Below are 21489 nucleotides of genomic sequence, written 5' to 3' on the forward strand. Positions count from 1 at the left end.
TTTCCGGGTTTAGAGTTGATGTTGATGTTGTTTCATTTCCACTCGTCCCTCGTCCGAGAGACCGGTGCTGCTAATAATTGGTCGACAATCTAAAATAGAACCATTTTGCGGACAAATCTAATTTTGATCACCGAAAATTGTCATTCAGTGTTGGCGTCTGTCGACCTTAAATATGGAACAAACGAAGTTAATTCCATCGCAACCGAAGTGCAATGCAATGAATCCAGACGGCACAGCGAACAATGGCATACGCTGTGACAAAAGCCGCATTGAGAACGTATTACGACGGCTAATAAAAGGTTGATAAATCTAATAATGTCAAAACATGTGCCACTTGCTGGTATGAACGCATTACAGGCTTTGCAATCATTAGGGAGTCTCGTGCAAACAATAATTTCATTCCTTTGAATTTTGTGAGTTAACTTTGGTTTTCATTGTGAACGACAAAATCAACAACTACAACGATACCAATGTAAACGTTCCTGAGAAACATATTGCGGAAGCAAAGCAAAGTAAAAAAAACAACAACAAAGATGATGATATTTAGCTTCTAAAATTTATATTAAATTCTTTATGATAGCAAACAATGAACCTGCGGCTCAATCTTATTCCATTATGACAGTCAACACATACTTTGAAGGGTTTTTCTCTATAGTAACAACATTTTTCCTACCCAGTCCCTATTTGTTTCTGTTATTATTGCACCGCTGCTGTCGTCGTTGTTGTCGTCACCCGTTTGGGATGCGTTAGCATTTTACATTTGTTGATTGAATTATCTCCATTGAAAATCTATAAATGTACAAACAATGGCCACGCAATGAGATCACGTTTTATTCATTTTTGTCATATGCATTCACATTTCATTCATTATTATGGTCGAGCGTTTTTTTTTCTTCTCTCACTCGTATCGTTGGTGCTGTCGCTGTTGTTGTTATAGCAGAGATTGTATATTTGCTGCTGAGTAGGCCTGAGCTGAGCTGAATTTGCTAACTCAGGCGCCTGAAACGTTATTTTAACGCATTTACAGTACAAAATTCATATTCCTTTCCATATCAGCCTCAAATTTGAGTTGGCAAATCTGGATGGGAATATGAATTTTGTACTGTGAATGCGTTAAAATAACGCTTCAGGCACCTGAGTTAGCAAATTCAGCTCAGCTCAGGCCTACTCAGCAGTTAATATGCAATCTCTGTGTTATAGCAGCCATTTGGCTTACACGTAGCACGTCAACGAAAAAAAAGTTACATTTTCCCATGGCAACGCAACTAATGTAATTACATGTCAAAGTTATCGATTCCATGGGAAAAATCAAAGTTTCAACAAACCAATGAAACCACCGTCTCTTTTTCTCTCTCTCTCGATAAATACATTGTGCATTTGGGATAGTTGAAAAATATGCCGTTTTTTAATCACCCATTGTGTTAATTAGTTTGAAAAGTTTTAATGTCATCAACAGCTGGTTTATGCGTTACTCTATGCCGTTTACATACTGTGTTTACAATGTAATGACTAGTGCTGAAAAATGGTTTTTGTGGTTTAAATGTCAAACTGTTTGCTATCCACAATCAGACGGACTTTTCTAATTGAATCAAAAACACACAAACTATTTAATTTTTCATCGATTTATTCGTGTTTTTTTTTGTCGCATACGTCTACTTTCAAAACATTCAAAGTAAATATAGATGAAAAAAGATTTAAAAAAAAGTGTAATGAGGAGCAATTGAATAGGTTGATTACAGTACAGGTGTGATTAATTAATCAGTCAAATAATGTTTTTGAAACTTTTCGAATGGGTAAAAACCAGCTTTCACTTGACGTCCACCGAAGAATCGGCCATTTAGATCGACCACCGCTTTTATCGCACTCTCAATACGCTTGAATTCAACAAATATCCGGACCGCCTCCTCGGGTGCAGCATTCTTCAATTCAAATATTATGACTGATACCACATCACCGTATTTTGTGTTGCATTCATCTTTTACTTCGCCCTCGAGCTCATTATCCACATCACCGGCTCCGACCATGTTCTGGAATAAAAGAAGGAACAATTTTGTGTAAATATCAAAATTCGAGTGGAATTCTTTAAAAAAAGAATAAACCGAATTTTGGGCATTAATTCAAAACTCCGAACTTACTCGCAACAAAACGACTTTGCTGGGTGCTTTCATAATCTCGGTAATCGAGGGCTCGTCTTTTTGCTGAACGGGTGCTGTTGGCGGTGGCATCGATGCAAGTGGAGGAGTCGATGATTTTGGTGGTAGCATAAATTCGTTCTCGTGTATAATCCTGCCGCCACGTTTCGATGTTTTCTCAACCTGCAACGCGACTGACATTCCTTGCTCTTGTTTACCCAACCCTTGGCCATCTTTGAAACCGTATTTTGCCATAATTTTCGCCGCTACTGAGCCTGAACCATACGAACCGGCCGCATTTGTATTCTGTAATGCTGGTATAATGGGTGTACTTTCTTGTAATGATGGTGGTGGAGCGATGGTAGCTCCAGCGGTTCGTTGTGCCGGCGGTGATTTTTTGTAATCATCCAAATCTTCCGATCTACCAGCAAAGCCAGAGAATTTTTGTGGCGATGTCGCATCACGATTCTCATTACGATTATTCCTCCGTTTTCGGTCATTGTCTCTGCGTTCACGGCGCTCTTTTATGATTTTCTCATACTCATTCGGCCACAGTGGATTGTATTCGTCAATCACATTCCAATCATAGTCATTGGCCGCTTTGTTCGGTGGCGCCAATGCCTGTGTCGTTATTGTGGTCGGTTGCTTTTTGTGATGCGTCTTTGAACTTTCGTTCGATTTGAAATGATCGTCTGAATCGGAGTTTGGTCGACCTTTTGTTTTTAATATTGTGATCGGTGCTAAAAGCTGTGTGTTTTGCAAACGGGATATTGGATTAAATCTATCAAAACAATTCGAGCTTCAACAAACTTACGGGAGCTGTCCGTTTCGGTAGCTCTTTTTTTGCGGGCGGTGGTACGATGGCTTTCTTCAATGCCATTTGTGTCTGCATCAACTTGAGGCCCGGTGACCATCCATCGATTCGCTGCTTCGCATCCAAATCGTCGTACAAATCCATTTTTTTTGCTTTACAACTTACGGCGAATGTTCGTGCAATTTATGGTTTACTTCACAGTTTGATGCACTTTTTTTGTAAGGGAAATGTGGTATTTTTAATGTCGATAGGAGTGTGTTTATTGTGTCTCGTCGACTGTATCTGTGTGCCCAGATTTTGCTTGATTATGTCTGCAATGACAATTGACAGCGTGATCGTGCACGAAACACACCAAAATATCCCACATCGAAAGAATTTCCTCAAACAATGACATTTCAAAGCGAAACACTTTTGTTAATGACTTGATGAGTCAAGCGTTCGATAGATGGCTCTGGTAGCAAACAAAGGGCTTTGTTTTTAGACTTTTTACAAGCTCCACTTAATGTTTGTTTACATCTGGAATTCGTTCACCATTTATCCTTATTTTGTTTGATTCGATTTTTTGGAAAGATTTCATTGAATTTGTCATCTGAAACAGATGATCTGATTTTATTAGGTGTTCTAATTTTGGCTTGATTTTATTAGGAAATTTTTGTATTGATGGAAAAAAAAAGAGAAAAGTGATACGATTTCCAAATTACACTCATACTGTATGAGTCATGCATTGAATGAGCTCAATCGCTTCTGAAACAGTCCAAAATCAATAGGTCATTTTCCACTTTGCTCGAATCATTCGCAGACTGTGTGAACACAGCTCATGTCAGCTGCAATTTGGCAGTAACTTTCAATCAAGACACGGATGGAAGATGACAGTTATTATCAAAAGCGTTAAATGAATGCTATAGAATAAAAATAACATCTGATTGAAAATAAGTCGCGTTTAAAGGGTGTGTTTTTGTATGCAATTGAAAGAAAATCGAAAAATGTATAATATTTTCCGTGAGATTTGAAGACTCGGTATGAGCATGCAATGGAATGCTAATAACAAAATATTAAGAAATCAATCCGAATTAAGCCGTTGATTAATAAAAATAATGAACCATTTGCTTTGAAAATGAAACGTAATAATAAAAAAAAAGAATTACATTAGTAGTCCCAAACTTTTCCGTACCGTTGTCCGTACTTTTGGTTTTTTTTTTAATTTTCTTGAAAAATCGAACACTTTAATCTAAACTTCGACAATTTTGTATGGTAGGTACTCGTAAATCGATTCCGATTGGCTTCAAACTTTCTGAGGTTACATTTTTTGGAGAAAAAAATAAGATTCTGAAGGTTTCATGTTGATTGCATTTGCAGAAGTTTGTATTTTGGCCCACAATTTTTTCCAAGAAAATTTCGACAAAAATTTTGGATCAAAAATCAAACTTCTGCAAATGCAATCAACATGAAACTTTCAGAATCTCATTTATTAATGAATCGTTCGACGCAATACCACGCGACGTGTATTGCGTTGAACATTTCGTTGTATTGGCAACGACGAAAGGCGTAAAGTGCGTACATTGTATACATACATACACTGCATGTATCGGCGTATCGCCTCTCTTATGCCTTATTCGTTGCGAATACTATGAAGTATTCAACGCAATAGACGTTGTTCACGTGGTATCACCACATTTTATTATTTTGTTTCACGATTTTTCAATACATCATTTCTAAGTTAATAATACCACAGTGTTAGGTGACACTTAAATTTACTCATGATTACAGAGAAAATTTAAAAGAAGGATCGTGTACACGTTCAACATGGATCGTGACAATGCGATTGTCACGAAAACGTGCCCGCGATTTTCCATCGAAAAATAGTAATCGTTAATGCCCTAATCGATTTATTATAAAATGGTCATAAGTGTCGAGAAGAAATGCATTCGTTTGAGGATCTTCTAAGCATTCAGTTTGAAGTAAAGTCAATCAAAATGAAAGTCTTAAGCATCGCTTTTGTGTTATCTGTGCTTTTGCCATTATTTGTACTGCACAGCAAGTTACGTTACCCGGCCAGGTCTGAAAACGAATTTTCGTATTTATTATGACGATTTTTGTAATTTTAATTACTTTATTCAGAAAACTTATGACGGTTTTTTTATTTTTCCCAGATCTCTTTGGAAACTGTAAAAGGAGACGTAGAAAAACAACTATGCCCTAACGTTGCTGAAGGTGATGAGAGGGGGTGCAATTTTTTGGATGGTGGCTTAAGAGGCTCTGATATTCATGCGACTTTGATGCCTTTGATGACCGATGAGAGCCCATAGAATCGTTTCTTGCTAGGTTTCTTGCTCCATTACGGAAAATTGCGGAAACCGAAAAACACAAGGCAAATGACGATGAATATTCAAACATACAAATATGCAATATAAACCGATGAAAAGAAGTTTCAAAATTCTTTATCAGCATTGCGATGAGTTTTGTTCTTTTACGCAGTACCTGCCACTAGGCGAATAAAATCCGTTTATTATTTCGAATTTTTTCAAATATTTTACGAATTTCAATATTTGTTCCATCCAACTTAAATCTAAAACTGAAATGTAAACAAATTAGTATCAATAAATGTCTAAACAAATATTTTTAGATTCCGATACAGAAAATACATCGAATTATATTGAAATGAAGTGTTAAAGAACCCAAAAAGAAATTGACACCAGTTTCGCTGGTTTGCTGCTCTGACACCACATTACACACAGTATGCTGCCGCTTTGCCGCTCTCACACTACAGCATACTGTGTGTAGTGTCGTGTGAGAGCAGCAAACCAGCGCTAAACTGGTGTCAATTTCTTTTTGGGAAGTAAATTCTAATTGAATGATCTATTGTATTGGATTTTCTTACATTTCTAATATCGCACCAATTTTCTTGAAATGAATGTGAATTGAGTAAATTTGGTGGCCTATGTTGTCAACGATAAACAACTGAAATTACATAAAATCACTCTAAATCATTTATTGCACCCATTTCCGTCGAATGTCCATTGTCCAGTCCATGGATTGAAAGAAATTCTCATTGGAAGATCGTGCATTTTGAAGTAATCGAAATGCCATTTGTTCATGTTTGATATGTTCTGACAAATTGATAGTTACAAACAATATGCACCCACCATTGGAGCTAAACAATTTTCATAGAAATATACAAACTCGGTAAGATTGCAGAGTTGACTTTGTCAATGAATATAAATTTTTTGTGCAAAGGACCTCCAACAAACAAAAATGGCTTCTCTCCAGTGTGAATTCGCAAGTGTGTTCTGAGGTTAGACTTTCCACTCACCAAATGATTGCACACATCACATTTGTGCTTCTTTTGATTTTTGGCCGCTTGATTCCTGGGAATTTGTCTTTAGTTTTGATTTTTTACGCTTCCATTACCTTTCTTTCCGGGACCGATTGGTTCTGGAGGTTGAACATCGATTGCGTCATCGCAACAATTGATTCACGTTTTTCGGACAGAATTACGAAAATCCATTAAATTAATCCTAAAAAAGTTGAATCTTGCGTTTGTCGTCGTCCTTTTTCTGTAGAAATTGGAATCGATTATTCTGCGTCTGCCAAACTGTGTGCTTCTCTCTCTGTGACTCACTGAACAATGTCGCAGAATTTCAGAGATCAGTTTGCATTGCTTTTGTACCTATCGGAAGTACGCGTGAGCGAATTGCGATTAAGTGAGTGATCAATTAATCATTGGTGAAATGATTAACCGGTCAAGTTAATCTTAATCATTTGTTAATCATGCTTAACTTGAGATTAAGTGATTAATTATCACGATAATTACAGCGATTTTTGGGTAAATGATATAGATCAATTGATCTTAATCACTTGATCCGCCCACGCGTAATCAGAAGATCACTGATTTGAATCATGAATGATGTTTAAAATGTCATTTCTGAGAAATGCCATTCAAACATTTGCGTAAACCGAAAGCATTCACGCATTTATTTTTATGACGAAAGCATTTACTTATACTTCCAAATTATACCGTATAGATGCCGTTAGAGCATTCATAGCTGAATATTTTCCATTTACAGCGCACTTTGTTGGAGCAAAAGGAAAGGGTAAAATTTGAAAAATTCCGACATTCCTTATATTTCGGTGAACTTTTCTTCACAATTTTTTTATTCAACGCGATTTACTTAAAATTTTGATTATTTAGAATTGAGGCTGTGAGAATGAAAATGGCAATACAGGAATAAACATTCTGAAACGCATCAAGAAAAAAAAAATTCTCAAAAGTGAATCATGAGTTCTGAATACGCAAAAGTGAACCATGAACCTCCTATGCTGCCCATGTAAATTCATGTTTCACTTTTGCGTATTCAGAACTCATGATTCATTTTTGCGAATTTTTTTTCTTGATGCGTTTCAGAATGTTTATTCCTGTATTGCCATTTTCATTCTCACAGCCTCAATTGTCATTTTAAAAATGAATGAATATTGATGATTAAACAATAGGCTATTAAGCAGCAACCTCTGAATCAGCGAAATTTCAAATATTACCGCTAATGTTTACTGTCATTTATACGAAGTAAATGTTTTTAAAAGTAAATGAGTTGCCCAAATTATTACTGAGTGCTGACAACGAAATAGAATGGAATTTCAATAGGATAAATGATCAAAGATTGAAAGCAATCGCGAATTAAAGAGAAGAAAACGTTGATGCTTGTTATCCGCACAATATATGGTTTTTATAGAAACAGATGGCTGTGTGTGGACAAACCTATTCGTTATGTTTATGTTAAAATGTTTATTTGAGGTTTGAATCTACGCACATCTTGGGATATGCTTTGTTTCGTACAAATACTATTTGAGATTCCAATGTTCGTCGAACAACAAAATTTTCTTTCGCATTGTTGTGCCACTTGTCTGAATTCGATAATGGGCGAGCACTCAATACATTGAGCATACAATCTATATTCATCCTAGAGCATTCAAATAGAAGTCGATTTGCTATATTTTCCCTTCTCTCCACGGTTCGCCATCGAAAATCGTGGAAAAGTTAAACGAATCTCTTTCACAGTTTCACTACCAATAAATTGCTCATTTCATATTTTGCTCAATAAAGTTTGACAGATATTCGGCGAATTGATTAATTGAAGATGATCGTTGTGGGCAAATGGGTGTATTTCATTCAGCGAACATGACGTTATATTGATTTTCCGTCTGGATGTGTTATTTTTTGCCCTTGACCTACATATGACTTTTGTGTGGAATTATGACTGTGGTTTTTCTTATTTCTTCGCAATCTTCGTTTTACCTTTACATGACTTGAATACACGAAACATATTCTGCAAGATTGGAAATTCCACAGGCAAACAAAATAAACAAGATATTGCCTCTTCCCTATTGAAAAATCACAATAATATCAATAAAATAATTTTGTGATTCAAACTGCATTTCACGCTTCGATATTGAAAGTTTTTATTATGCACAAAGTATATATATAGATAGACCAATAAGGAATCGAGATCAAATCGAGAAAGCCAAACTTATCGCTAAAAAAACCTCATAAAATGAACACTAATCATATTCTGATGTTGTCTCTATAACTCGCAACCGATTAGTTTGATGTTTGATTTTACGAAGCGGTTTCTTTGAGCCCAAGCCCAAGTGCTTCAGCATGTTTTTTAGCTTTGAGCCGTAGGTCGGCGATGCTGGAATTTTTGTTGTGTGCAGCAGCTAAAGCGGCTAAATTCAATGGGTATTGTGGAATGGAAAACAAGCCACTACCTCCGTTCATTGCAGCCGCATACTGAAAATAAAAATTCAAATTTTAATTTTCTTCGTAAAAACAATATAACCCAAAATGAGAAAAGATTTTGACATTCGAATTCAAACTTACTTGATGTGCCACCGACAGTAAGGCCGGATCGAATGCAGAAAATGCAGCCGCAACCGCAGCACCTGATGAATAGGAATGCGGAGTTGTGGTGGCCGACGTGATGCTAGAGGCTCGCATCGATGGCATATTCACATAAGGTGCAACGCGACATGGTTCCAATGGTGTTGATACCGGTGGACTGTTACTCGATAGCAAAATTCCTACAAACAGAATAAAAAGCAGATCAAATCCATTGAAATATTAAATTGAATAATTGAATAAAACTGCTCTCGACTTTGTGAGGGGGGGGGGGGGGGGGATGAAAAAGAGCAACGCGAGATAAAAAGGTGTTTTGTTATATTTATTCGGTTGTTCAATCTAAGGGGAAACATTGTTCAATATTGGTATAGGAGGACATGAGTAAATCAAAAAATCATTCTCGGCCCAAAACGAGTGAGAGAAAAAAAAATGCTGTGCTAAGGGTTCTGCAAATCCAGTTTGTGTTGAAGGTGAATAACATGACATAATGGTTCCCGAGGGGAATTACGTAATTTAAAACATTGTTTTCGTATTGCAATGAAGAGAAGAGAAGAAGAAAAAAAGTGCACACGGAACAGGAGCACGACAATAGGCAGGACAACACAACGCATCAATTTTATACGATGGAACCGAAGAGAGTAGAAGAAAAAATAACGAAAATTATTTTTATTTATATTTTTATTGCAGAAAATTGCCGTTCCTTCGTGTTCTGATAAATATGCTGCTCGTGAGCAAGCGATGAATTTATGCGCCATTTTTTTCTGCACTCTGATTTATTTTCATGAGAATAATTCGTTTTTTTTTCATCCCGTGCCGCGTTCCAGTTTTTTTTTTTTTTAACTTTGATCAAACAAATTGAATTTGCTACAATGAATATTCAAGTGGGAGTTGAATCTACTCCGTGTAACGCGCAGATAATTTACGTGGTGAAGGAAAAAAAAAGGTGAGAAACATTAATTAGAGATTTCGTATGAATGCTTGCTTCTATGGTTCACCGTTTTTTTTTTCTCGCTTTCCTTTTTTTTTCCACTGAAAGAATAATTCTGATGTAATAAGTATAACGTTTATATTTAACACAATTCATCAGAAGAGTTCTTAAAATCTGACTTAAATCCGTGACCTTCAGCGCAAAGCTGCGATAAATTTAATTATGGCAAAACACAAAGAGAGATTTGCTAAAAATAATACCAAACACGTTCACCTTTTTCATTTGCTGAAAAATTCAATTAATGTGCGTAACCATTGCTGATGATTTATGTTTTAAATGCTGTGAATGGTCGGACAGATTTAAATATCAATCAATTTACTGCGAGCAGAAAAAAGCACCGTATACAAATTGTGTGGTTCGTAAATCTGACAGTTTATTTGCAATTGAATATTCCGAACGATAGACTGTTCGGTGTACGAGAACGGCGAATGCATGTGTATGTTCAATCGCGCACACAGGACTGTCAATTTCTGTGGACTCCCTTCTGTTGCATAAATTTAAACTTATTCAATTTGAATCAGTGTGTAATCCATATAATTCAATTATACTTGTGCACATAATTTGCACTGTCTGTCGTCGGTCGGTTGCTTTTTTGCCCGATCGACACACTCTCTCGCTCGCTCTCTCTCTGGTGCTGCTGCTGCTGCGACGAATACAGTCAAAATGACATACGCAAATATGAAAAGATACAAAACGATACATATTTTATTAAGTTTTGCCGGGGACATACACCGAAAATGTGTGTAGTTGTTGGTGTTGTTGTTCAGACACCAGGAAAACAACAATATTAATACGAGTGTAACGGTGATGCATTCGAAGGATGCGCCGAAATGAAGGAGACGCAGATTCAGTGAGATTGGGAGAGAAAGAGTGAAAGAGACGAAGAAAGAGAGCAATGTTGCGATAGAAGGGAAGTGTGAGATGGAAAGACAGAAGGAGAGAGAGAGAGAGAGAGAGAGAGAGAGAGAAAGAGAGAGACCGGAATACATAGAGCGCACAAGTCACCAATATCGTAATTACGTAAGCACGATGCAGACGCAATCGAAGCTCGGTGCGCTATTTATTTAACAAATTACACATCTGTTAGCAACGGGACACGGAATTGAAATGGCAACATTTCTCATCCGGAGATTTATTCGTTTCTATGGTAAGTGCGTTCCGGAAGATTTGCAATGGCCTCACAAATTGTGTGCACACATTTAAATGAGTGCGATTGCGACTTTTGTGGAAAAACTCAAATTCATCGACTTAAAAAGTAAAAAAAAAAAAACATTTTAATAAAAAGTCGTATATATACCTTCGTGTCGAATTTCATAATGATTCAGCAACGCCAAAAGGGTTTACTTTTCTAAATAACTCTTTTTCGATGCTTATTTCGTTCACCCGTTGAGGCGTTTGTTCTATTTTTCGTCATTTAATTAATTAGCAATTCATTAATAAAATGAAAGTGTAGGTGTAATGTGTGTTGCTTAAGACGTGGCAAAGAATTTCGGCGAAGCAAAGCATATCATTAATGCCAACAGTAAATTAATAACTAATTTATCAACGACAGTTTAATCCATGTGAAAATCCGCATCGACTTAGCAAATTTATATATAGATTCTCAGCCCTTTTGCCATTCTGGCTGAGCTGTTCTTCCGTGCAACCGACAAAAGATGCCCGAGCGTAGACGAGTCATTGTTAAATCATTGGAAGCACCAACGAAAAGAGATATACACCATCATCCCACCACGTGGATGGGTGCAAAACCAAAATGAATAAATATGTATTAGCAGTTCATTTATTAAGACACCTCCACGCTGTGTACGGCTATTTCTCCTCGAAAACGCACAGCACTGGTACGGCTTTATTTTAAACTTTGAATTTCATTTGGAAAAAGTTTATTTTATACGCGCTACCAAGTGAAGGATCTTCTTTATTGAGCCATTTTATTGGTGTGTTAAATTCGGCTCAATCGAATTCGAATGCTTCAGGTACTTAACCGGATCTAATGGATTGCACGTTTATCGAATTGAAAGCGATAAACACGGGAACGGTCACGGCATTTATGGAACCCTAAATTTGTTTACACAGTCGCTTCGCTTCGAGCTACTACGGTAATCGTACATCCAACCACCACCACCACCTCCACTACTTCGACACTCTCTGTACCATTGCAATCAATGTAATAAACAGTGTAATGTTTTATTGTTGTTAGTTACACACGAAATTACATGATTGAGTTATGTTGAGTGCCCGAGTGTAACGAGAGACAAGAATGTGGATTGATGCTGCGCATAAAATGTGATTAGGGAATAATTTTGTTTTGAATTGGCATCGAATACAAATCCATTCAATTTCGTAATTTTTTCAACAGATGATAGTTTTTCTTCAACCGTTTCTGCAGGTGATTCAATGATAGAACATTCTGTATTCACATAATGAAGTAAAATTGTCATAATTGTCATACCGTTGAATGGGAAAGAAATGAAAAGCATAAAGAATGTAAAATCAACATTTTCATCATTTTTTCACCTAGGCGTTCATTGATACGAAAACACGAAAGAAGTGAGAATAGCAATGAAAGCCTAGGCATTGAGTATTTAAAATGTACACAAAAGTTATGAAAGCCTCATCGAACGAATGTAGGCTTTCATCAAAGCCTATCGCGTTCACCCGGGTTTTCGCCTTGACAGATTGAAGAAAAAAATTGAAAGAAAAAGCGTGTGTGATCGATAAGTTTCAACTTAAATTCAAGAAACTGCCACGAACCAACATTACAAAATGTGTTTTCCTACGCCGGCGTTCATAATTTCAGTTTTCTATGTATGTCAAGTACGAATTATTTCCATTCAATCAATTAACAAATTTCTTTTCATATGAATTTGGAACATGGAATTTAAGTGGGATGAACACTTCCCATAAAGTATATATACACGGCAACTTTACAGGTGAGATTTCATCCGCGGTAATTTGAAATGGTTTAACGAATTGGTTGCTGCCATTTAACACATCACATGGTTTCCTCGTTTCAATTTTGTGTTGATTCAATTTCCTGTTACACGACGATTCTCTTACCAACACCGACATTCGAACACGTTTCCAAAGTTGAAAGCAGGATGGAAAAAATGTGGATTTATTCCATCATGATGATAAATCAATCGCGGAAAATGTACCAATTTCGAAATCTGCTTGCTTTCGGTTGGTTCAAGCCACGTGAGCATACAATTTGATGGTATGTGAATGGGCGTCCTCGCTCGTAAAATACACTTGAATATGGCTGACGGTAATTGTTTACATTCACAAATTGGCAGACAGAGTTTTCTCTCCGTTTCGTTTCGCGCGCGCGCGCTCGCTCGTTCGCTCGCTCGAACCGAATAAACAACGAATTAATGGCAAAAATTATCGATTTGATTATTTACATTTTTATTTTGCGAAATTGAATTACATTTGCATCAGGTCTATACTCGATGACACACACACACTCGCACGCACGCACACACAGTCAAAATATGCGTGCAATGCAATCAAACGACATTTTTTTGGACGCGGAACATCATCGGTAATTTCGAATGTTTTGGACAAATTCAATAAATGCTGTCGTTTCGGCGAATAAATACGATGAGGAAATTTTGTGCCGAAAATTAAATTATCTAATTAATGATGATTAAATCAGGAATTTATGCTTCTATTTGATCCGGTAATTGGCTGGTTCTGTGTGTGTATCTATGTGTGCGGCATACTGTGTTTATTTGAATACGCAAACGAGTCCAGCGCATTGTTTTTGCACTCCGAGATAAACGTAGGGAATATGTAACTAGATTTTGAACACACCGTATACATTTTCGTCGAGAGAATGTGTTCAGTCTCCCTGCTTCGACCGGAAAAGCGTGCGAGTGAGCGAGCGAGCGCCCGCGCACACGAGCTCACACCCCCCAGCAAATCCATTTATTTGATTAACCTCTCTACAGTTATTTTATTTATCTAAATTCCCAACGACTGACTTATGTGATTTGTTTGTTAGTAGTTACCTAAAAAACAACATCGTGCGCTATATTTTTATTTCATTCACATCGTCTAGTGAATCGAGTCAGCTTTTTTGCTGCTTCTTTTTCTCTCTTTCTTTCTCTCAATCTTTCTATCTCCTTGTGACTTGCTCGCGCTCTATGTCCGTGTGCCATTCACCGTCAGAGAGAGAATCGAGTACAGAAAAAAAACACGGTGCTCCTTGGTAAACAAAAATTATACGCAAACCAATTTTTCAATTTGCACATCGCGCACGTTGGCGACGGGAAACAAATAGTAAAGCACAGCCGACCTCACGTACACATCGAGCGCTCTCTCTCTCTGAGAGCGAAAAAAAGGAGTAGAAATAACTGGATAAAACGTCTAATAAATAAATAAATAAATAAAAAACAAAATAAAATGTGTACATCGTTGTGATACACACGAAGCCTGGGAATACACTAGCCATTTCTTCCCGTTTCGGTGTTTTTTTTTTCTTCTTTTTTCAAACCCAAAGCACAATAAGAATATGTTATGATTGCAAATGCAAGACGTTGCCGAGAAAAATCAATTGGATATACATTTTTTTCTTGCTCCGTTCAATACGGAATATTTCATTCGTCTGGTTTCATGCAGCACACTCAGTTGGCTCCAGAGCATAAAAATCTATAATTCCAGAGTGTGAAAAAGGAGCATATTTTTTGGGTTGATTTGTTTGATTTACAATGTCGGGAAGTTTATGATCATTCAATCGATGTTAAATCTAGTCAGAATTATTGAAATGTGATTTTTATGCAAACGCTCCCCTTTTCCAAACAAAAAAGAAGAAAATTGAATATCGAATATAATCGAATATGTAATGAAGACGTTGCATCCTTTGTACTTGAACGCTTTTCCAACGTTTTATTTGTTCCAAGATTTTGTTTCTAAATTCGCCAGAAAACCAAATATAAAATTTCTTAAAACATTCTTCTTAAATACCTTTATGCATTTGATTTTCATGCTTCCGGCACTTGGCTCTGCGGTTCTGGAACCACACCTAGAAAATACCGAAGAAAACGACAAAATAAATCGAATTACAAAAGTTGCAGTTGGAAAATGGTTTAGTGTAATTTTATTACGAGGAAAACCGAAAATTTCAACTCAATGACCTTAATTTGATTTTCGAATTGCTTTACATGCATTCATCACAAGTGCAAACAAATTCATTTGGAAAACTTTTCTCCTGACTGCAGCAACGTGAACAAACCAACGAACGAAAGAGAGAGAAAAAATTATCCAAATTCAATTGTGAACGGTGTGTAGAGGAGAAAAAAAAACGAAGAACGTCAAGGATTCACTTTCAGTGTATCTCTGTGTGTACGGAAAATATATATGACAGCAACACATTAGCCTTCAATTTTGTCGCACTGCACTAGCACACCGAACACCAAATATCCCACTTGTTTTTATATAAATGGCCAACTACGTGGTGATTTATGTTGACATGAACAAAATTGCAATGTTTACACAAAATGAAGATTTGTGAACGTTCTTCATCGCTGTGGCTCGGGCTGTTTCAGCATAACGGGAGGAGTGAGTGAGTAGAGTTGGTGTTTTTGGAGAGTTCCGATTGGTTTACGGTGGGCTTGTTTTCGAAGCGATGGACACGATGTGAAAAAAGAAATATTTTAATTTGGCCAGTGTCAGACGAAATACACCGAGAAACATGACATGATTCACTTATCTGATTTATTTAGTTACCAATATGTGGTTGTGCTCGCAATCGAAACTGAAACACATGGAATCGATGCAAGTGACCAACTGCCAAGAAGATTATCTTAACAAGAACAAGCGATGATTGGATCAATAAATATTGTTCTGTTTACTTTTTTCAAATGGTCTGACGTTTGATTTGGCCAATTCAATGAATTTACTTAATTTTGCACTCGATTTTTGCATAAATAAATGCCAAAAATAATTTTCGATAGGAAAACAAATATATTTTTCTGTGTATTTTTAGTTTTATCACTGTTTCAAATGTTATTCTTCAATTTAGATTCATATGACGAGAAGAGAATAGATGTAGAAGCGTCTCACTTTCATATGAAAAGCGATTTCTCCAATAAAGCGATACCATTTTAAGAAAAACTGCTTTTTGTTTTCGAAAGTCATCAAATCAAATTGAAAAGTGAACATTTGTACTATTTTTCAGGCTGGAAATAAATTAACCGCATCGACAACAGAATTACGTTTCTACACACTTGACAACCAGAACAAGTGGGTGACAGTCAACGTGTGAGTGAATGAGGAAGAACCAGAGAGAGAGAGAGAGAGAGAGAGAGAGAGAGAGAGAGAGAGAGAGAGAGAGAGAGAGCAAGGCATAGTGGTGAGATTTTGAAAGGGCGAGCGCACATAAAATAACACTTAAGTAAATTAAGATGGTTGCTATCAATCACTGTCTTCAATCAGTATATGGGGTGACAATAGCCATATTACGCGCCGAAATTACAACCCATGAATAAACATCTATTATATTAATAGCTACAAGTAGTGTGTGTGTGAGTGTGTGTGTGTGTGTGTGCAAATCACAGTCGAATAAAATCTTGGCTGTTGCATGTAATGTGCTGTGAAAATGACATAATCTTGATTCGATCCCAGGATCGAGAGATCTCAAGAGAGAGAGAGAGAAAAAAGGGAAAAAACCATTACATAATCGTAGTTTGAGCGGAATACTTACATCCGCTCACCCTACCGGAACCGATACACCAGTGTAGTGCACCACTGAAAACTTGTTTAATCACATCCAACCGATAAATATAGATAAATGTTTTTATTCAGCGACTAAATCGAAACAAAATGGACATTAATTTCCACTAATTGATTGAATCGAGTGTTATAAATGGTTTTGGCTGCGTCGTTGAATGCATGGAAAATGACGGCGGCACAATGCCAAAAGCAAAACAAGGAGAGAAAAGTATGCTGTAATGAATTAGCTTGATGTTTCAATAAAAATCCATGTAGAGCTAAAGTGAAGTTGCGAAAAAATTGCTTTTAAAAGTAGTGGCATAAATCTTGGTGCACTAAAGTGGTTTTGTTGCCACTTTTTGTCGGTTGGACAGTTTTCACACTTACTTGTACTCGGGCTTCGCTTAGTCCAAGGCGCTGGCTCAATTCCTCTCGCATAAATGCATCCGGGTAGTGCGTCTCTTCGAACTAAACGGTATTTTGAAAGTAAAAAAAGAGTGCATTTGTTTTTTTTTTATTTCTCTGTGTAGTAAATATCATCAATGCAAAACATACCAAACGCTCAAGCTCATTCAACTGCTCTAACGTGAAATTGGTACGGGATCGCCTTTGTTTATTGTTCACAATGCTATTGTTATTCGAACTACTGCTGTTATGCGAATTATTGCTGGTGCTGTTATTATTCGTTGAGAGTTGGGAACTATTTCCACCGTTCGAAATTTGATTCGAACTTATAATTGCACTTGCAATTGATGCAGCCAGCGATGATTGCGAAACACCTTCATGTTTTGTATCACTCGATCCTTTTGAAGACTTTGTTGGTATAACGTGCGATTTCGGACCATTTAACACGCTCAAATTATTGTCTTTAACTCTTTCGTCAACGTCATTCGGTTGCTTATGCTTCAGAATCCTTGATTCTTTGTCTGTGAATAGGAGGAAAAATTGTGCTTTAATTCAATTTCGTTTTCAAAAACTATTTAAATTCTTTAAATGTGCCAAATTTCGATTTTACTCTGAAATTACAAAAGAATTTTTACGATTTAATCCCACACTTGATTGATTTATTCATTACAATTCTATTTTTTCTTGCAAAATTTGTTTCCTATTCAAATTTGCATCGATACGTTGCGTAAAGCGAGCAATTTTATGGTTTGGCTTTTATGTTATCCCGGGTGGTAAATTTAATTTTCTTGTTGAATTGTCACCCTCTTTTACATAAACTAAACGGAAACAATTGCAGAAAATGAGCATCCAAAACGCATAAATAATGCCATGAACGACCGACGGCTGTTAAACTGCGGTTAAAATATCGTCTGTTTTCTTCGATTCAATTTCATTACTACCCTTTTATTTTTGATTAATAGACTCGTACTCTTTTTACGATTTTGCAAATCGTCACTTCAACGCCGAAATACAAATTATTTATTTATGGTCGCGTTTTTAAAGAGATTCTTTATATAGTTGTTTATATTGAGTGTCGTTGGAAATTTTTTATGATTTTCATTTGAAATGCACATCGTTTTGCACATTTTCACTGTAAATAATCGTCGATGAATCATCCGATGTTTCCAATCTGCTTCCAAACATTTTATGGGCGTTTTGTTTTCAGTTTTATTGACAATTTTACACTTTGAATAATCAATTGAATCGAAGGGGATGTTATTATCCATTTTATACACTTCATTGGACATTAAAGTCAGAGAAATTGAACTACACTTCAAGTTTACCGTTTAAAATCTTCAAGCGAAAGTCTTCAACATTGAAAACATTTATTCATTTTTATATTGTAGATTTTAAAATCTTCATCTTCTTTTCACCCGTTCCAAAACGCAAACATTTATCATCATAAAAACTACTTTGTACTTGCAAATGGAAGCAATTTTGTTTACCTGATCGCAAATTTGTATCTGTTCTATCCACACGCACTTTATGTTTCGTTTCCAAATCAAATTTGATCACATCATTCGAACGATTGTGTTTTTTATTCACTTCATTTTTAAATTCCCTCACAGATCGCGGCCGAATTGGTATGTCGATGGTTTGTCGCGTTGATTCATCCACACAAATCAAATTCAAAGCTACCTCCGATTCAGCGTCTTCGATGTTTTTGTCTATAAAATAGGATTTTTTTTAGAATTGCATGTGTTAGTTAGGAAGATATTGAAAAAAAAAACTAGATTTTAATGTTTTATTGTGAACAAGCATGAGCATGGATAAAATATTCAAAGATTCTGATTGCGGAAAATTGGGAATTTCATCTAAGATTTGAATCTGTTTTATTTGCCATAAAGATTTTGGAGTAAATAAGCAAGTTTGGTTTATATTTTGATAAAAATCAAATGATTGGCCGTTTTCAAAGCCAAATGAACTTAGTGATTTGCATTTAAGAGAAATTAGAAAAAAAAAATTGAATCATTGAATCATCAATTTGATCTAGTTTTAGTCAAGAAACTGACGAGGAAGTAAATAATCTAAACTGATTTTCGAATAAATTTTAAACTCAAACATGACAAAAGCCGTCGGCAGATAAATCAATTCAATATGAAAACGAACCGTTGTCACATTTCCTCTTCGGTGTATCCGATATGAGCCAATTCCGAGTGAGCAATTTCTGATTTTCTTTGCTTGATTTCTTAATGGGCGATGTTCGTCGGATGACATTAATGTTATTATTATCATTTTCGTTGTGTATTTTCGCGTTATCGTTGCCATCATTGGACGAAACGTCAGTAATATCAATATCGATAGAATCGGCATCGTTATCATCTGAATCCGGATTTGATAGTGTATCCATTGAATCGTTTGATTTCAAATGATCGAAAATGCCCGATTTCGTCGTAAGATTCAGAACATCCAACACACGACTGTGGTTATTATTATATTCAAATGACTTGGTCACAAAATGTGCTAGTTGCTCCATTTTCACTAAAATCAGTCTCACACTTGATGGAAGAAAAAAAACTGCTCTAATTAAATCGAAATCGAGCGAAATAATTCTAAACTTTGGTTTATCTTTTAATTTGCACCACAATAAAATAGAGCCACACTAAGCCATCATCGTCTGTCTGTCTAGACTGTTTAACGAATTGGTATTTAATTTGATGTTATGAAACACACAAACACAGTCAAAGTACACAACCACCAGGCTCGCCACAATCCAAGTGAGTGTCGAGTTGTAAGAAATCGAAAAGTCCTTGTGAACCGATAATACGCCAGATAATGACTGACAAACTCGTTTTCGCCAAGTCTCGCACACAGCTCCAACTGTCCGTGAAAATCGAGCACATTACAAAGTGTTTAGACGAGCGACATATTTAAAGCAAACGAGACAACACACCATAAAAGCATATCACATGTAACAGGCTAAAACGATTTCATCCAATCAGGATGTAATAACAATTACACTTAACAGTGTGATTCTGTGTGCGGTTCACAGTGTAACACGGTGGTGAAGAACGGTCGCAAGCTACTTGCACTTTATCCACTTTTCATCGTAGTCAACACGTTTGGTAAATCGGGCAATGTGTGAGATGACTCTCCATTGAAAACAGGGAAAAACGATAGGAAAAAAAGTAGCGCATGGATATTACAAGCATCTGCATATTTCAGCCCCCTCTGAACAACAATGGTATGGTATTTTCGTGTCGTTTGTGCTTTTCCATTTCGCGTATAATAATCATTGGTTATATCAACCACCATTCGAAAAGGGTGGAGCCATTTGAACACGCGACTCCAACACATTCAAAATTCGTTCGTTCACCATGACACAATTTGCCATTTCGCTCCATCTCTCTCGCAGTTCGTTTTGCCTCACAACCGAAAATTCGTTCTTACCATATAACAAAGAGCAACTTATCCAAATTGATTTTAAACGATTTGATGATGATTGTAATATTCTTCGTATTAATGTTTTGAACATAATGTTTTTAGCACGGTTTCACGAATGTACGCTTCGTTTGAATGTGACGCCGCATGAATTATAAAACACGAGTCGTTCGATGCCACTGAAATACAGACATTTGTCATTGCATCGCAGAAATTTATCTTCGTTTTGTTTGTTTTTCTTCTTCTTCTGTTGAATGAATCGCTCTGTCACACACTTTTTGTGGGTCGACTACTCTTTATCTCATTTGCTTTCATTTCATTTTGAATGGTACATCGCTGCTTTTGTGGTCATCAGTAACGAGTCGATAAAAACTTTCTCGTTCAACTTAAGCGCATAAATTTCATTCCGTATTTACTGCAATGATTGTAGTTTTGGGTTTTGCGAAAAACTTTATGGCCGCTCTTAAGTATAATAATAAAGATGGAAAGGAGAATGTGTTATATCTCCCGATGCTATGTGTGCAAGAGGTGCGAAGCACATAAAGTGAAAGTAGTTTACCGAAGCTTACAACGGAAATGACACTACAAACTTATGAATTATAGCATTTTTCCCCGGATGTATAAAGTCCTGTGGTGCCATTTGGCTGATGTAGTTGAACCAGAGCCAAGTGTACATTATTTCTGTAATTTAAATACTTCATCGAAATCAATGTAAATTATCCCGAAATTGAAATTTATCGTACAGCTGATGCGACAAAGAATGCATTGTTTAATACAAAAAACACAGCCAAGCGACTCACAACATCTTCATTTCTCGACTGTGCGTATTTGCACAAGTGCTTTGCTTTGAATTATGCATGCAAATTGCACAGCCAAATTCACATCCACTCCAATAAAAATTAAAAACACGCAAAATGAGCAAATTGCTTAATGTACTGAATCATCGTTAAGTTTATGATTACACGAAACTCCGCAAAAACACGCATGAAATTAAATGAAAAATGGTAATGATTTTGCTAAACCACATACAACTTATTCGTGTATATACACAGCATTCGACCAGTGTTTTTTTTTTTATTATGAGTCACTGTTTCTATATTTTTTTGTCTGAATTTTATTGTAA

General features: G+C 36.3%; 2 protein-coding genes across 2 annotated transcripts; both read right to left on the reverse strand.

The window, feature by feature from the left end:
• Positions 1 to 1606: 1606 nt before the first annotated feature.
• On the reverse strand, positions 1607 to 4592 carry LOC129566856 (splicing factor 45). The gene is made up of 5 exons (XM_055443150.1): positions 4092 to 4592; positions 3648 to 3845; positions 2947 to 3535; positions 2136 to 2879; positions 1607 to 2027 (listed from the first exon to the last, which is right to left on the reverse strand). The coding sequence occupies exons 3-5, from the start codon at positions 3088 to 3090 to the stop codon at positions 1755 to 1757; spliced, it is 1161 nt and encodes a 386-aa protein (XP_055299125.1). The 5' UTR covers positions 3091 to 3535; positions 3648 to 3845; positions 4092 to 4592; the 3' UTR covers positions 1607 to 1754.
• Positions 4593 to 8386: 3794 nt separating this feature from the next.
• Positions 8387 to 19786, reverse strand: LOC129566852 (homeobox protein ARX-like). The gene is made up of 7 exons (XM_055443146.1): positions 19095 to 19786; positions 18431 to 18652; positions 17094 to 17464; positions 16926 to 17006; positions 14793 to 14850; positions 8822 to 9021; positions 8387 to 8731 (listed from the first exon to the last, which is right to left on the reverse strand). Exons 1-7 carry the CDS (start codon positions 19459 to 19461, stop codon positions 8558 to 8560), a joined length of 1473 nt encoding a protein of 490 aa, XP_055299121.1. The 5' UTR covers positions 19462 to 19786; the 3' UTR covers positions 8387 to 8557.
• Between the last annotated feature and the right edge of the window lie 1703 nt (positions 19787 to 21489).

This window comes from Sitodiplosis mosellana, unplaced genomic scaffold, assembly GCF_009176505.1.
Source record: "Sitodiplosis mosellana isolate CC-2019 unplaced genomic scaffold, AAFC_SMos_1.0 Smas_scaffold_5, whole genome shotgun sequence".
NCBI lineage: Eukaryota > Metazoa > Arthropoda > Insecta > Diptera > Cecidomyiidae > Sitodiplosis > Sitodiplosis mosellana.

Excerpts from the sequence above, each read along its gene's own strand:
- LOC129566856 (XM_055443150.1), bottom strand. The coding sequence starts at position 3,090 with ATGGATTTGTACGACGATTTGGATGCGAAGCAGCGAATCGATGGATGG. Across the intron at positions 2,880-2,946 it reads TACCGAAACGGACAGCTCCC|CTTTTAGCACCGATCACAAT; the intron begins GTAAGTTTGTTG and ends CAAAACACACAG. Across the intron at positions 2,028-2,135 it reads GCAAAGTCGTTTTGTTGCGA|AACATGGTCGGAGCCGGTGA; the intron begins GTAAGTTCGGAG and ends CTTTTATTCCAG.
- LOC129566852 (XM_055443146.1), bottom strand. The coding sequence starts at position 19,461 with ATGGAGCAACTAGCACATTTTGTGACCAAGTCATTTGAATATAATAAT. Across the intron at positions 17,465-18,430 it reads AGATACAAATTTGCGATCAG|ACAAAGAATCAAGGATTCTG; the intron begins GTAAACAAAATT and ends TCCTATTCACAG. Across the intron at positions 9,022-14,792 it reads TGAAAATCAAATGCATAAAG|GAATTTTGCTATCGAGTAAC; the intron begins GTATTTAAGAAG and ends TTCTGTTTGTAG.